Consider the following 17,138-nt stretch of genomic DNA (forward strand, 5'->3'; position numbering starts at 1 on the left):
TCAAATAGTATTCTGATTATTAACATGCATCACATCTAGGCTGCAATTAATTTCAACTTATTGGCTTTAAACCAAAGACCTAAAGAGTTAAATACCTTAAAATCACTACCTCTGTTGTCCTGAGCAGTCCAATGTTTAAATATGAAATTCTGACAAGATTTTGATTCTCCAAGCAGTCTCATCTCTTAAAGCCAGAAATGTGTTAAATGAAACTGAATGACAAGGTTCCACGAGGGTGGAAAAGATATTATTCCCACTGTGAGAAATAACAGAACCACACCAGTAGGAGTTAGTGCACCTCACACCATGACCCCCATACCTGTGGAGGCTACCTCTGTCTGTGAAGAGTCCTATGACAGATGGAGCTCTTTGGCTGGTCAAATGAGAGAAGCATCTGTGAATTCCAAATCTATCTCATTCTAACTGGAGAAACACTTGAGCTCTAAAGATGGGGGTGTTTTTAGGAGGGGAGGAAAAAAAACAGGGCTGAACTGAGCCATAGCTTTGGGTCATTTCAGTATAAACTGTATTTTCAAGAAAACCATACAGCAGAGCTTCTGTACAACAGAAGTAGAAACATTAAAGAGCCAGTGCAGACAATGCCCAGTGACCCGCCACATCTGGGAAGGAGAGGACAGCTGTGCTGCCCTGACACGTTTGTTCTGTCCATAACATATGGCTTCCGTCTGCAGGTCCAGCCAGCCCCTCCACTGAAACTGAGGGGAAGAGGAGTGGGAGGAGGATGAGAAGCAAACATTTGGTAAGGAGTGGGGTGGGCTCTATGCTATTTAAGCTGCTGTAAAGCTCCCAGGAGTTACACGGCTGTTCTAGCACATCAGCTCGGGGTGCCCAGGGGCACAGTGGCCGGACCAATGCAGGCAGCGATTTGAAGAGAGGGAGAAAGCCTGTGTTTCAGGTTTATAATCCCCAAACAGACCCTTTCCCCACTATTCTCTCATTCCCAGGGTCTCATTTTACCATAATTCTGGGATATTACTGACAGCATGAAATTGGGTTTCAATTCCATCACGTCACTGGATACATTTTGAAAACCTTTGGTGGATTATGCAGATTGCTAAATAATCACTATATTAAAGTACTACTCATTGTGGTTTCATGAACATTTATATCCAGAGAATTATACCTCGCTCAGTAACAACCTCAAATGTCATTAGTATTATTTAGCCAAGTTAAATGTTAATAGTTAGTCCTGTGTTCCAGTCTCATGGTAATACTGTATCAAGCCTCAACCACCTTAAATGTCTTCGGATTTCCAGGAGAAAAGGAGAGAGAGGGGAGGGGGAAAAATTAGAGAAAAAGCATTGCATGTAAGTGTAGAGATTATTTAAAATACCACTTCAGCCAGTTAGGCATGACTAAAAGCGTTAGATGAAGCCATTAACCAAAGAGATTGAAGGATAGAGACTTCCCAACAGGTGAGTGGGCTTTCCCAAAGATCCTCCAGCCCACACCAGCTCCAAGGAACAGAAAGTTACAATCTGAGAGTGGCTTCCTAGTGCTCCAAGAATGTCTCCACCAAGGATAACTGTATATGCTCAAAAATCTAGTCCAAGGGAAACCACCCCTCGCTCTGCTTTTTGACTCAAAATACAGCTTTTCTCTTGCTCTTTAGATAATTCCAAGGCTGCATGAGTGAAGGAAGGGAGAGGTCCTTTTGAGAAAGGTTCTGGCTATGTGGAGACATTGCATCCAAGCGACCTTCCAGAATCGCTGAGGTCGACAGTCCACAGGTACTCACCGGTACACTGGTGCCCGCTGCCAGTATAACCAGGCAGGCAGGCACAGCTGAATGTGCTGCCTCCGTGGTAAATGCACCGGGCCTGGCCAGCAGGAGCACAGGTATGACTGCCATCCTCACAGGGGTTGGAAGGTGGGGCGATCACTGAAAAGAGAAGGCGGCAAGGACATCTAAGAGTGCAGGCCTGCGAATGGGTGAGGCTTACTCCTCCCAGTGTGATCCACACACCAACAGCATCAGGACATCTGAGGGCTCAGAAGATTCTCAGGCCATATCCCAGAGCCAGAAAATCAGAATCTGACTTTCAAAAAGATCCCTAGATGGCATGGATACATATTAAAGTTTGGGGAGTACTGGTCTGAGTTTGCAATCAAAAACACTAAACATGAAGGTCAGTCATTGAGATGGTCCTTGATTAAAGTTTATAAATCACCAGAACTAGACACAAGCACACAGAGTTTCTGTGATCACTGCTACTTTTTCATCCCACTGGGTTAAAAAGTGTATTTTCTCTATCATCATCTGGCTCTACCAGTGGGATGAATTTGGAATCCAAGTTCTCTCAGATCCACTTCTTTAGATCCAAAGGTTTTTTTTTGTTTTGTTTTTAACCCTACAAGAGTAGATTTATTACAGATGGAGGTCTATAGTCGGTCACGTGGAATGAGCATCTTTGAATTATAATCCATTTCATTTAAATTTGATAAATACCTTACTTCTATCTAGAACTGGTGGTATTAGAGGTTCATAGTCTTGTTACACAATTGGGCCAAATACCAAGACATAGGAATCCCAACTGGGAGAACACCTTTTAATAACTCAACACCAGAAGTATCCATTTAGAGGAAAACAACAACACAGGACTGAACTGATCCATACCTTTGGGTAATTTCAACATAAAGTTTTTCTAAAACCATACGGCAGAATGTCTGTATGTCAGAGTGGAAACATTAATGAATCAGCACCATTTTGGCCAAAAAGAGAAATGCACTCACAGACGCAAGTGTGCCGGTCATCTGCAAGCTCATAACCACTCCGGCACTCACACCTGTAGCTTCCCGGCAAGTTGACACACATGGAGTTGGGGCCACAGTGATGGGAGCCAGTTGCACATTCATTTACATCTAAGAAGAAATAAAGACAGAAAAGCACTCCTTAAATCAAGAGTTCTCCAAGTGGAAGCTCTGAAAGCCCAATGTTGTCTCACTACCATGAAGCTTCAATGAACAAATAAATTGGGGGGTGGGAGTCAAAATGTCATATTTCTAAGCAACAGATGTGAATGCATGTTGCAGGTTGTAATATTTATCTCAAATCATTCAAGTATAAGTCACAGGGAGAAATATTGAATATTCTGAAAAATCTTTAAACAGTAAAAACAAAAACAACCACTCAACACTTACAAGAAAAACAAACAATTTTTCCTTTAGAAATATAAAGAAATTTCTGGGACTTGTGGGGATGTAATGGATGAAAGGAACACAATGTCTGAAACCTAAAGATAACCGGAAAACATATGTTTTAGTAAATATAAGAAATAATACAGGGTTAAAATGACAAAACTTGAGAAATCAAAATATGCAGGAATTGTAACATGTCTTCTTTTCCCAGTCCTAGCCCCTCCAAACTATCCTCTAGATCTCAAACCTAACCAGAACGTGCTTTAGTTTTGAAATGAGAGCATTTAGGTGAACAGCTGCTAAACGCGCCTCTCAATCAGTGGAGAACCTAAAGCAGACATGCTTATCTTCTATTAACACCGAGTTGGGGGATCCCATGGAAGAACAGAGTGCACACAACTTACCCACACAACTCCGTCCGTCTCCCTGGTACCCAGAGGCACACTCACAAGTGTAGTCTACATCTGTCCCTGGATGGCACCGAGCTGTAATGTCACATGTGTGGCTCCCATCATAGCAAGGATTCACTGGGGTGGGTTCCGAGTTCTCTGCATGAGAGGAAGTAAAACACACAAGCACAATCTGGTTGTTGTAAAGAGAATGGCACAGACAAAAGATAAAAGACTCCTTGGGACAGACTGTATACTCATTTTTGGGGGGGCCCACCTGGCTACCTTACTAAATTATTAATACCCAAAGCTGGACTAGATTATTTAAATTGCAGTTTAAATTCCAGAATGGCTTCCTCTTGCCTACTCTGCAGACAGCTAACTTTTTCTTGCTTATAGTAGGCCTGTGTCCAGGGAATAAAAGCATCCAACCCATGTCATAATTTTATTTAAAAGTGGCTTTCACTCTATCACCTTGTGTGAGTCTTGGGATAACTTTGTGAGGTGGGCTGTCAGCCCTGTGACTGGTAATTATGGATATTGGTAATTATGTCTCTCAGATAAGTGAGAGACATTGAAAAAAATGCCCCATTTCACAAAGCCAGGAAATGGTACAGCAAGAACTCACATCCAAAATTTCTGCCTCTAAACTGGGCAATCTCTCACTAAAATTAACTATTTGGTAAGTCAATTCGATTACTGGGAACATCTTGCTTTGTTAAGATCTGGAAGACTAAAGAGGAATGATTTTTGCAGTATTTACTTTTTTGGAATAACCTTGCCACAGATCCACCCATCTCCTAGGTAGTGATAACTCTTAATATCTCAAATCTTCCCTAAAAAGTTTTATTTCTAAATAGAGCACAGTAGTAACACGTATTTGCCAGGCACTGTTCTAAACCTCTTACACATACTATCTTTTTAAATCCTCACCACCGCACTGTGAGGAAGGTATTACTATCTTTACTTTCAGTACAGCACAGAGAGGCCAAGTAACCTGCCAAAGCTCACACAGTCCGAAGAGGTGGTTGGAGCAGGCAGTCTGCTTTCCACCATTTTGCTACAGCCACCACCAAAGGACCTTCAGAGAGGTATCTAAGCCAAGGGCACAGAGATGGTATTAGAAAGAGCCCCAGACACAATGAATCCATTAACTCTGGGCACTTCCATTCATTCCTTAGATTCCTTGTGTAAAATAGGAATAAAGATAATACTGATACCTACAAAAACTGAAGAGAATAAAGAAAAACTGACATGATATATGTGAAAGGCATCCCCCCTTCCCCCATGGAAAGGCCTACCCAGTTCCTAGTGACTCCATTCCTTCTCCCTCCTCAGTGGGGGCCACTGCTCATCTTTATGTGATTTCAGCTTTGTCTCGGTCCCTAGAATTAATTCTGATCTGAGACTTAAAAGATTTTAGGAACTTCACCCAAACCTGCCTTGCTCTCAACAGCTCTAGGGACTAACCTCTCAGTATCAGTAGACATGTTGGCAGTACCACCTACTTTAACTTCCTAGACCCACTTCCTTCCAGATTCCCTCTCATTTCTCTCTAGCTCACCCATATCTTCTCACGCCCCCTTATCTCAAGTGGGTGGGCTTTGCCCAAAGTAACTCTTGGTCTACACCCAAGTGCTTGCTGCTGCCACCTGCCTCAGACTAGACTCCCTACCAGTCCTGCAGGAGGTCCATCCACCTATCCAGAGCTTGTCCCATTGCCCACGTGGACTCTTCCAATATTCTGTGTTAATCTGCTGTGAACTGGGATGCCTTGGCTGAGTCTCTGAAGGGACCCCCTGCTTTCTGGAAAATTCCTCCCATTGCCTTAAAAGAAACACCACCATGTGTTCCCATAATGGACTATTCTTATTACCACATTATGGTCCAAAAAGGGGGGAAAAAAAAGAGGGCCATATGTTTATCTTCAGTTTGCCTCAATGATGTTAGCTGGATTATGTCACAGAATCTTTGCCAAGAAAAAAGGACCAACAAATGGCTCTGGCCCTTTTTAAACTTGATGAACTTAAGTATGTCCACATGAGCCTGACTTCTGCAAATCAAGCAGATACCCTTGCATTAAAAAAAAAAAAAAAAAAAAAAGATACCCTTGCATATCCTTCATTCTTACCTCTGGATCTCTTGGTGGACAGGATGGAAGCACAACTCTGGGGTTATAGGGTAGGACAGACCAACTTCCTGAGACAGTCCCTGGCATGGTTATAATTAAGAACAGCAGGGTCATGTCCTCACTAAAGACCCAATGCAAGACAATTCTTTCTTATTTCTCCATTTTAGAAGAAGATTCTGTATAAAATGCCTGGCCTACCCAGGGAGAAGTGAGCTCTGAAATGTTTTAATTTGTAAATACTAACGCTTAACCTTTTTGCTCAGTACTTTCCAACATCATATTTGTACTGTGGCACATTCTGGCACAGATCAGTAAGTATGCATAGATGTCAAGAGCTCATGTCTGCTAGCTTATGCCTGCTAGGCATGCAAAACATGCAGTGCAAAAGTTGACTTTCAAACTTGAACAGAATACCCCGCCCTCCCTAAAAATCGAGGGGAAAAATTGTCCATAATTATCTGACACTGATTTAAAATATACTTCACTGACAGGATGGGCCACATAATACACAGAGCTTAGTGCAAAATGAAAATGTGGAACCCCTTGCTCAAAAATTAAGAGTTTCACAAGAACAGCAGCAGAGCATTAAATCAAGTATAAAAGCCCTTCTGAGCATAGGCCCTGTTCGCTGAATTTGGTTTCCAAAAATATAGTTTTAAAAATACATTTCTAAAGCCATGTGGCTATTCATTCTCCATGGCTTGTTAGCTTTCTCCTATTATAGTAAGAACAGCAGTATCCTCCTCACGACCAGTTCTGTTTCGCCCTCACCCTCTCCAACAGCTTGACTCTCTGACAGGAGATCTGGAACTAATTTACTCATTTAATCAAGAGAAGAGCGGTTTTCCTTCAAGGAACAGTCCGTTCCGCTTCACTGAGTGGCCCTCTGCCCAGTCTCCCCAAGTAGCCAGAAGGAGCCCCACGGTGGGTGCAAGAGGGTCCCATTCCAGGAGCCCAGGAGAGACCGCCCACGCACACCTGAAGTGCAAACACTTGGCGAGGTGTAGGAGCTGCAGCTGGGAAGCGGGCCGGGCCCCAGGCTCTGACTGTCACTGGGCAGACCCCACAGCACTGCCTCCCAAGCACAGGGAAGCCACGGGCGCCCACATCAGCCGGTGTGGCCGTGCTGGGTCCCACACATTCCCTTCCTCCAGAGGGAATGACGGTCTGGCTGGAAACACTCACTCAAGATACTGTGATGCACCAAGGGCAGGGAGGTGGGGGCCAGGGGTGGGGTGGGGTGGGGTGCAAGAATGGGAGAGGAGGTTTTAGTTTGTCATTTGTTTTCTTTCCCCCCCCCCGTCTCTCCTATTCAGGTTGCATAAACCGCATTGCAGTTTTCCATATGGGTGGCTGAAACAGGGGACAAACACACAGGGTTAAAACACACATTCCCTCTTGAAATTTGGCCCAATTTTTAAGGCCATCCTGAGGCCAGTGGAGTTCATGTGGGAAAGCAGTGCCAGGTGAGGTTATGAGATGGGCTCTGGGGCTGGTGCCCAGGCCTGGGTCCCAGCTGGCCACTTTGTAGCTGTGACTGGGCAAGTTACTTCATGTCTATACCTCAGTCTCTGTAAAATGGGGGATGGTGATCCCCTTTTGGGGCAGGGGGTTGTGTGGGACCTAAAAATGTTAATTTGTGAAAGTTCTCTGAACAGTGCTTGGCACCCAGTAAACCATCCTTTGCTACTGTTATCGTTTGACTTGCATGGAAGGGAAAAATCACATAAAATTCTAAAAGACGAGCAGCTTGGTACCTGCCAGTTTGCTGGCATTCTTTTTGTTACTCCCATCTTGGTAGGTCTCCAGGAAAAATACAACCAGAGATTTATCTTCTCCCTCCATAATTCTAGAATCTGAGCAGGATTCTGGGCCTGGAAGGCTCCTCCACTAATCATTGTTTTTATACAGACATCTATGCTTAGCAAAGTGTAGAAGGATAGTTTGCTCAGTTGTTTTTGTTCAAATCTTTTCTTGAGAAATAGGCAATAATCTTTTTCCCCTCTTCCGATGTACATTTCTCTAAAATCAACAGACATTTTCATGCTATTAATTCAATACCTTATCATCTTTGGGCTCCCGATGCCTGCACCCTGCAAGCAAGTTTCCTAAAACCAAACTGCCCGTCCACCCCGCACCAGCAAACTCAGAATTCTCATTTCAAGTCACCTCTGCATTCTTTAAGAGTCCAGCCTTCAGGCCTCAATCTCAGTATCATAATTTGGAAGTGGCAGCCCCACCTGGAGCCTGAGGAGGCTTGCGGAGCCCTCCTCTCCAATGCTGAGTCATAGAATCACCTCGCAGAGGTACCAATTCTGGCCTCCAAAGTATCAGTGTGTAGCCAAGGGAAGGAGACCTTCTCTTTTCCCCTCATTGCCCCTTCTAGGGGAAAGCGCTAGCTATTGGCTTTCAGAACTAAAATGTCCCTTTCATCTGACAATTTCCTACCTATTAGGGTTTCCAGACTTCGCAGGTTCATCTTCTGGCTCACCTAAAATTTCTTTTTTATAAAGAACAGTTTAAGTTTTGTAGAAAAACTGAGCAGAAAGTAAGCTTCCATAGCCCTCCACTTTCTCCAATTTGCAATTCATTGGCTTCTCGTATCAGTGTGGTACATTTACAACTGATAAACCAATACTGATATATCACCTAAAATCTATGATCTACATTAGGGTTCACTCTTTGTGTTATGTAGTTCTATAGGTCTGGGCAGATGTATAATGACATGTGTTCATCATTACAGTAGCATACAGAATAGCTTCTCTGTCCTAAAAATCCCGTGCTCTCCCTATTCACCCCGCCTCCCTCCCCCAAACCCACAGATCCTTTTATGCTCCGTAGTTTCACTTTTCCTAGAATGTATATACAGTTGACCCTTGAACAACATGTGGGTTAGGGGTGCTGCCCCCTGCATAATTGAATATCTGCATAACTTTGGCACCCCAAAAACTAATAGCCTACCGTTGATCAAAAACCTTACTCATAACGCATATTTTGTATATTATATACGGCATTCTTATAATAAACTGAAGAAAATGTTAAGAAAATCATAAGACTACAGTACTGTATTGAAAAAAAAATCCACAGATAAGTAACCCTACACAGTTCAAACCCATGTTGTTCAGGGTCAACTGTAGTTGGAATCACACAGCTGAAGCCTTTTCAGACCAGCTTTTCTCACTTAGCAATATTTACTTAAGATTCCTCACACCCTTAATGCCTTAACAAGGCATGATGGTGCCTTAAAAAGCCTAGAACTTTTTAAATCATGTTTATCAAGCTTCACGGTATGGTTAATTCTAACAAAATTGAGAAACACTGCTTTAGTATTTTTCGCCCCCCCCAACTTTTTTTTCAGTTAAGATATAATTCACACACCATATAATTCACGCATCTAAAGTACACAATTAGACGTTTTTTAGTATATTTACAGTTACTCAACCATCACTGCAATCAATTTTAAAACATCTGAACCTCCCTCTCCCAAAAAAAGAAACTAGTACCCTTTGGCTATCCACTCCCGATCCTCCTATTATGGCCCAGCCCCAGGCAACCACTAATCTACGGTCTTTATGGATTTGCCTCTTTTGAATATTTCATTAGATAGAATCAAGCAATAGGTTGTCCTTTGTGACTAGCTACCTCCACTCAGCATGTTTTCAAAATTCATTCATATCAGTACCTCATCTTTTCAGGTCTTGGCAATATTCCATGGCATGGATATAGAACATTTAAAAAATGCACTTGTCAATTGATGGACATTTGGGTTGTTCCTACCTTTTGGCTATTCTGAATAATACTGCTATGAACATTCATGTGTAAATTTTTGTGGGGACATAAATTTTCATTTCTCTTAGCTCTGTAAGTAGGAGTAGAATTGTGCAAGTGGTAACCTTGTATTTAATTTTGAGAAACTGTTTTCCATAGTAGGCATACTATTTTATAGTCCTGCCAGCAGTGTAGGAGGGTTTCAGTTTCTCCACATCTTCACCAATACTTGTTATTACCTACTTTTTTTATTATAGCTGTCCATATGCATGTAAAGTTGCATCATTATGGTTTTGACTGTTTGCATTTTTCTGAGGAGTAATGATATTGAGCATCTTCTCCTGTGCTTGAGTATTTGTATATATTCTGAAAAATATTCTAAATTTCTTTTAGATTACTTTTTATTGTAAGAGTTCTTCATATATTCTAGATACAAGTCTATTATTAAAATATAGGATTTTCGGAGGCACCTGGGTGGCTCAGTCAGTTAAGCATCTGCTTTTGGCTCAGGGCCCTGGGATCCAGCCACAATGGACTCTCTGCTCAACAAGGAGCCTGCTTCTCCCTTTCCCTCTGCTCCTCCCCCTTCTTATGCTTTTTCTCTCTCAAATAAATAAAATCTTTAAAAAAATATATAGGATTTTCAAATATTTTATCCCATTCTGTGGATTGTATGTTCACTTTGTTGATACTATCCTCTAAAGCACAGGCTATTAATCTTGATGACACCCAATTTTTTTCTTTCTTGCTTATGCTTTTAGTATCCTATCTAAAGAAGCCATTGCCAAATTCAGTCATAAAAATTCACCCCTATTTTTTTCTAAAATCTTAGCTAAATTAATGTCTTTGACCCATTTTTGGTTAATTTTTATATATGGTGTAAGATAGGGGTCCATCATCATTCTTTAGTACGTGGATATCCAGCTGTTCCTGAACCATTTGTTAAAAAAAACTCTCTCCTCACTGAATTGTTTTGGCAACCTTGGGAAAAACCAATTGGCTATAAATGTGTTTATTTCTGGATTCTCACGTCTATTCCATTGATCTGTATATCCATTCTTATGCTAGGACCACATGGTCTTCATTACTCTTAAGTTTTGAAATCAGGAAGTGGAATTCCTCCAACTTTGTTCTTTTTCACTATTGTTTTGGCTCTTCTGGGTTTCTTAAATGTCCATGAATTTTAGGATCCATTTCTCAGTCTTTGCAAAAAGGTCAGTGAATCGGATTGTATTGAATCTTGAAGTCAATTTAGGAAGAATTGCCATGTTAATACTATGTCATCTGACTCATAACCATCAAAGAAGGTCTTCTGATTTTCTTATATTTAGGTCTTATTTATTTTTATTTTATTTTTTTTTAAAGATTTTATTTATTTATTTATTCATGAGAGACACACAGAGAGAGAGAGGCAGAGAGAGAAGCAGGCTCCATGCAGGGAGCCCGATGTGGAACTTGATCCCGGGACTCCAGGATCACATCCTGGGCCAAAGGCAGACGCTCAACCGCTGAGCCACCCAGGTGTCCCAGGTCTTATTTTTTTTAAATGCTTTATAGGTTTTTTTTTTTTTTTTTTTTTTTTTTTGCTTTATAGGTTTTAATGTAAAAGTGAAAAGTATTACACTTAAAATTTTTTTATTTCTAAACATTTTTGCCACAAAATTGTTTAAAATTTCCCTTTCAGTTTGCTCATTATATAGAAATAAAGATCAATACACAAAAATTATATCCTGCAACCTTGCCAAACTTAGTTCTAATAGTTTAATGAATTAGATTTTCTACATATAAGATTATATCACAGGAGAACAAAGATAATTTTACTTCTTCCTTTCCAGTCTGGATGCCTTTTATCTTCTTACCTAATTGTCTGGTCTAAAACTTCCAATACAGTGCTAAATAGAAGTGGCAACAGCACACATCCTTGTCTTATTTCTGATCTGAGAGTGAAAGCATCCAGTCTCTCCTGAGAATGATGTTAACTTGGGTTTTTCTTAAATGTGGTTCTTTTTGTTTTTCTAGGCACTGGCTCTTTGTCTTATCCTGATTTGGTGAAATCCTTCTCATCCTTTAAGCTCTAGCTAAACTGTCACTTTCCAGGGACCCCTTCCCTCAACTTCCAGAGGAGGCTCACAGCACCCTGTTCTTATTATAATACTTCATCTTCCCTCTTGACTGGTCTCACCTTGTTCACATGTGTCTCTCCAACACAGACTGGCACACACCAGCTTCACTCTATTCCCTAGTTTGGCAGGAACACTGTTCTAAAAGTTCCATTCCTACCTGTCTCCACCTCAAAGACAGACCCTGCTTTATTCATCCTTACTCTCAGCACCTAACACAGAGTCTGGCAGTCAGTAACCCTTAGTAAACTCTGAGTCATTCTAAGGCTACTCACAAAGGAAGGAAGAAATAGATTCCACTTTCGCCCAAAACAACAGAAGGAAACATACCTTCAACTGGGCCAATCTGATTGGTCACAGCAAATCTAAGCAAGCTTTCTTCTTCCGTGTACAAGGCAAAGACTCGGTCTACATTCAGCTGCCGGGTGGTGGGGATGGCCCAGTGTCTGGGGGCATGCCTGCATGCCTGGTAAGTGATGTTCTGGTAGATGCGGTAGGATCGTGTTTGGTTGATAGCACCGAAGATGAGGGAGTAGTCTCTGGAACTTGTGGAGGTCACAGCTGCAATAGACATTAGTTAGCCTAATTGGTAAATTTTTAAGATGTTAGAGATTTTCATGTGGGAGATTTTCATAGATTTTTTTTTTTTCTGTACAGCTTTTCATATGATGCCTGGAGCACGTTCCTTTGGGAGTTCCTGAGTTTATATGGAAAACCTGCAAGGCAATTCCAGGAATCTGAGAAGACACAAAGCCAAAGTGCTAAGCGGCAGGAGATAGAATCACTGCTGTCATTATTAGCAAAGGATAAATTCTGCTTCTCTGTGCCAGCCATGCCAAGTGCTATAGAAGCACTGCCTTATATATACCTCATACCAGCAACGTGAGCCTGTGATCCTGTACAGGGAGCCTTACAGAGGTTGAGAAGCAGCCTAAGACACAAGGCCAGTGTGGGATAGAGCTGAAACTGGAACACAAGGCAGCCTGACTCTATACCCCAAGTTTTCAACCAGTCCATTTTCTAGATTACACGATGTGACAGCTCCCAACACCCTGCACATAAGTCTGAAGAGTTCTGGGCCAAGGAAGGGGCCGTTTGTCTCAGTTTGAGTGTGGAATTGGAAGCCTGGGCTAGTTTTCTGGCCATCAGCTGTTCTGTTTACCACCTGGGTCTCCACTACCCATCTTCCTCTCTTTATCTCCTGCCTGGCTTCTACCTCTCACCCCACAGAAGGAGGAAGGGCAAAGCCCAAAGCAAACTGCAGTGCTGCAGGCCAGCAACTGCTAAGCCAGCGTCTTGCATTCAGGTGGTTTTCCAAAACTCATCACAATTCACATGTAACAACTATGGAAGGCAGAGAGAAAAGGTGTTCTTAATGCTCATTCTAAAGAGGAGAAAATAGGCCCTCCGATGGTAAGTGACCTTATTCCCATATATTTTAAACTACACATCCATGATCTGAATTCTGATCTTCTGACTCCAAATCTAGCATTAGTTTTACAACACTGGGCAGCATCTCATTTTAAAACAGGCTGAAACAAGGGTATAGGACAAGTAAAAATTCCAACAGTCCATAATTTCCTGTGTCCCAAAGAGCACAGATGGTTAAAAACTGTATGTAATTATACAACCCCTTCCCACACCCCACCCCCCACCCCCCGAGACAAGGTTGCTCTTGATTAATTACTGGCATTACATTAGTACTGGGAGAGGGATCTTGATATTCATTTGTGTAGCAGCCAACACTTCTCTCCCTTATACTATATACCTGGTAAGAGTAATAAAAAGGACATTGAGCTCCTTTTATGTGCCACACACTGTTCTAAGGACGTTCCATGTAATAACTCGTCATCCTCACAAATATCTCGTAAGGTATGTACTGTCCCCATTTTATAGATGTCAAAACTACACATACCTGAATCCAAGTAGTGGTAAACCTCCTTGTAGGGAGCTATGTGGGCTGTGAAATTCGCTGGGATGTAAGGCACCTGGCCTTGAATATTGGTCTTAATGCTCAGATAGTTCTCTGGGTCAAGTCCCTCAGCAGTTTGAGTGATTTGAACCCTCTCTTCTCCTGGGTAGAAAGTGATTTCCATATCATGGGTAAAGGTTGCACCTGGAGAGGAAGAGAGACTTCAGCACACAGCTAGGATGAGATGTAGTACCCTCCAATAATAATTACCACGTCATACATCTTAATTTCTACCACTGTTGGAAACAGTGCCTCAGAAGATCATTGGATATCCAGAACTAAGTACTACCAGCTGCTGATTTCATTGGTTCCCCAAATCTTCTATTAAACAGTGTGATTTTATCCTGCCTCATTTCAAACTGCTTCTCTTTGTAACAGCTTGTTTTCTGTGAGAAGCTACTAGGAACACCTTGTGCTTTCTCTTTGTAAGGTGCCAGATTTAACAACAACAACAACAACAAAAAAACTAGCACAAAAACTTAGGATACCCAGTTAAGTTTGAATTTCAGAAACAATGAGTGTATTTTTAGTATGATACATCTCATACAATATTTGGTACTTTTACTAGGTTATTCAAATGATGACTGTTTACCTGAAATTCAAATGTGACTGGATATACTCTACCTACTTCTAACTCAAAGTTTCATTCAAAATTTGCTGAAAAACAAGTTCTTACAAATAGCTCTTGAGTCTATAGCTAGAGGTGGGGGAAGAACTTTTCTCTCAGTACCTATGATAAGGATAAATCCAATAGGAAACAAGCCTTTTCAGGTAGGGAGGAAAGAGGCAAAAAGTATCCTCAAAACACTTGCTATCAACATGTGGTCCTTAGACCAGCATTAGCATCTCCTGGGAGCTTGCTAGGAAAACAGAATCACAGCCCCCGCCCTCCCAACCACCACTCAGGCTCACAGAGCCAGAATCTGCCCTTTCACAAGGGCTGCACATTGAGTCTGAGAAGCACTGGTCTGTACCATTATAGGTCAGGGTCGTAGGGGTGAGAGGAGGAAGGAAGTCTGCTCATGAAGTAAACTCCTCTCCAGATACCCTGGAATCACCATTCATGCATCCCTATTTGACAGATCTGCATCTAACAACTCAAGTAAACACAACCTGACAAGCTTCAACTGATTTAAGTGAGAGGACATAAATGCTCCAGATGGCATCATCCTATTTCTCAGGACAACTTGGAGAACGTGTGGAAGAAATCAGTCTTTCAAAAGCAGTCCTGTAAGACCAAACCATTCCCAACTACCTCCACACAGAAAACTATACACCTGTGGCTCTGCAACACTGAACAAACAAATCCTCTTTCACGGAATAATCCTCTTTCCTCTTCAAAGGCCCCTCCTACTCACCTGTGAAGCTAAAGCCATTCTCCCAGCCTGGTTTCTCTAAAGCAAAGAGCCAGCCAAATAGGCCTCCAATTGGTGTGAGTGGGAGAAGGGCTTGGGCCGCAGGCTGAGGGATGTGGCTGATGGCCGTGTAGGCTCTGCCATCATTGCTCACAATGTAAGCATGCAGGTCCACGTCACTGAAGTGCACGGGCAAGTGGCCCACGCGGAGGTGGCCACTCACTTTCCCGTTGACTCGATGAGGCGCTCCTAAAAGACAGCAAATCCAATCAATTTTGACCATCATCCAGGTTGGGGATGGGTGCACAGAAAACAATTCCACTCACAATTCCCAAAACTCGGTCTTTAGCCATCTTCGTGATGCTGTCACCAACCAAGTAACCATCTACATACAAAACAGACCTGTCTTCGATTTCTCTTCTCCCATCCTCCCACTCTCCCATCCACTTTGACTCTAATGAGAGCTGGCAAAGAGGAGAAAAGATTTCTGGCTAATCCTCAAATTGGGAAATCAGCCCAAATGTGTTCATTTCTCAAACATTTATTAAGCACCTGCAAGTTGGCAGTGCTTTGATTCAAGCAGGGGAGATGCAAGGTCCATAAGCTCACAGCAGCAGTTGGAAATGAGTGAAAATACCCACGGAGCAGCCCCCAGTCCAGTCAAGCCTGTATCCCTTACCTGCTGGTAGACAGTGCTTCCCGTTTCCATAAAACCTGGACTGGCAGTGGCAGCAGAAGCCAGTGGTGTAGTCCGTGCAGAAGGCATGCCGGGAGCACTGTCTGTGGTTGTGTTCACAGGTTTCCTTGTTGGCAGCATTATACGTGAAGACTGGAAAGTAAAAACAAACTTGCGTTAAAAGGACTAAGTGATTCCAGCATCGTTGCTGTCAAATTTCATTAGGGACACCACATCTACTCCATAAAATCAGTTCAGATTGTAATAAACAAGTAGGTTGATGTGTAGGAGACAGGAACAACATTCAACCCAGGGGAACTCACTTACTTGGTCTTCTGACAAGAAGTACTGCTGACTGCTCCCATCTGGTCTCACCATAGAGCTGGTGAAGTCAGAGGAGGCTGCACCACTCACCACTCGGGTGGGGGTGGTGCAGGAACATAAAAGCCAACCAGTAAGCACAGGTTAGGCCAACCTGCACAAAGCTGCCATCTTATGAACCTACAATGGTCACATAGCAGCAGTTCTATGTGGCTCAACCTGAGAGCAATGACCCCGAGAGGAAGACCGAAGAGAGAAATAACAAATGTGGTCTCAGGTCCAAGAATGCTTTTCTTCTAGGGGACACTGACCCTAGAGAGAATAACTTGTAGCTTCTCACTGCCCAGGGAAGTAGATTCTCTTCTGAATAGGGCCTTCAAGGGCACACCCCCTAAGGAAAGTGTATGGAGAGGAGGGAGGAGGGGGAGGGAGAGGGGAATGCAGCTGTTAGATGTCCTATGCCTTTGCAGGGTTTCTGGTGGCAAGTATGGCACAAGCAAGATTGCTGTGCAGTATAAGACAGTGGGTCACAATCACAGCTCTTCTGGGAGACCCCAGTGGACCAGTAGTATTCCTTCCATCTTCCACTTATTCTGCCCACTAATAAAAAGGCAACCATCTGTACTCCCAAGAAACAAAGGAACTGGGGCAGAGGCCATTGTCCATAAAGGAAATGACCAAGGGAGTGGAGTGTGACTAGAGGACGTTAAGGGAAAAGAGAAGGCTCTCTCTGGACACCAGGGATGATGTTAATCCGAGTGTGGCCACCAGGAGGCAAAGTGGCCATGCACACCTGGCCTCCACCTTCCCCGGGGGCAAGAGGGAGTTGGGAGACTCCGGGAGCCCAGGGACAGCACAGAACCCCAGTGCTGGACTCTGTTGCTGCTGCTGCGAAGTGCCAGCTCCCAAGGAAGACAGGTACCCTACTCCTAGACAAACCTAGGTGGCAGCTGTGCTTCAGATGTAGGTCTGAGAAAGAGGAAACAAGAGGGTAAGGAAGAAATGGAAAGATCAACAGGTAGGCACACAGGATTCCGGGGAAGAACAGAAAACAAACCAACAGAGGGAAGATGTAGCACCATGGTAAGTCACAACACAGCCAGAAAGGGACTTATTAGCAAGTAAAAATCGAACAAAGTGAACATTTAAATAGTGTTTCCTCTATGCCAGAGACTACTGTGAAGTTTATTAAGGCTTTCAATTTGCATGTGAGCAGGGGCTCTTTTTATTCCTGTTCTGCAGATAAA

The 17,138-nt window shown here is 42.8% G+C and overlaps 1 protein-coding gene across 2 annotated transcripts in view; it reads right to left on the reverse strand.

The window, feature by feature from the left end:
• The window catches only part of NID2 (nidogen 2), a 61,036-nt gene that overhangs the window by 20,083 nt on the left and 23,815 nt on the right, over positions 1–17,138 (reverse strand). For both annotated transcript variants that reach the window (XM_038544712.1, XM_038544713.1), the window contains exons 5-11: positions 15,574–15,723; positions 14,898–15,143; positions 13,483–13,683; positions 11,898–12,128; positions 3,564–3,707; positions 2,755–2,883; positions 1,760–1,903 (exon numbers count right to left, since the gene is read on the reverse strand). In XM_038544712.1, the coding sequence (XP_038400640.1) occupies positions 1,760–1,903; positions 2,755–2,883; positions 3,564–3,707; positions 11,898–12,128; positions 13,483–13,683; positions 14,898–15,143; positions 15,574–15,723 (1,245 nt within the window). The remainder of the gene's footprint in view (positions 1–1,759; positions 1,904–2,754; positions 2,884–3,563; positions 3,708–11,897; positions 12,129–13,482; positions 13,684–14,897; positions 15,144–15,573; positions 15,724–17,138) is intronic.

This window comes from Canis lupus, chromosome 8 (genome assembly GCF_011100685.1).
Source record: "Canis lupus familiaris isolate Mischka breed German Shepherd chromosome 8, alternate assembly UU_Cfam_GSD_1.0, whole genome shotgun sequence".
Taxonomy (NCBI): domain Eukaryota; kingdom Metazoa; phylum Chordata; class Mammalia; order Carnivora; family Canidae; genus Canis; species Canis lupus.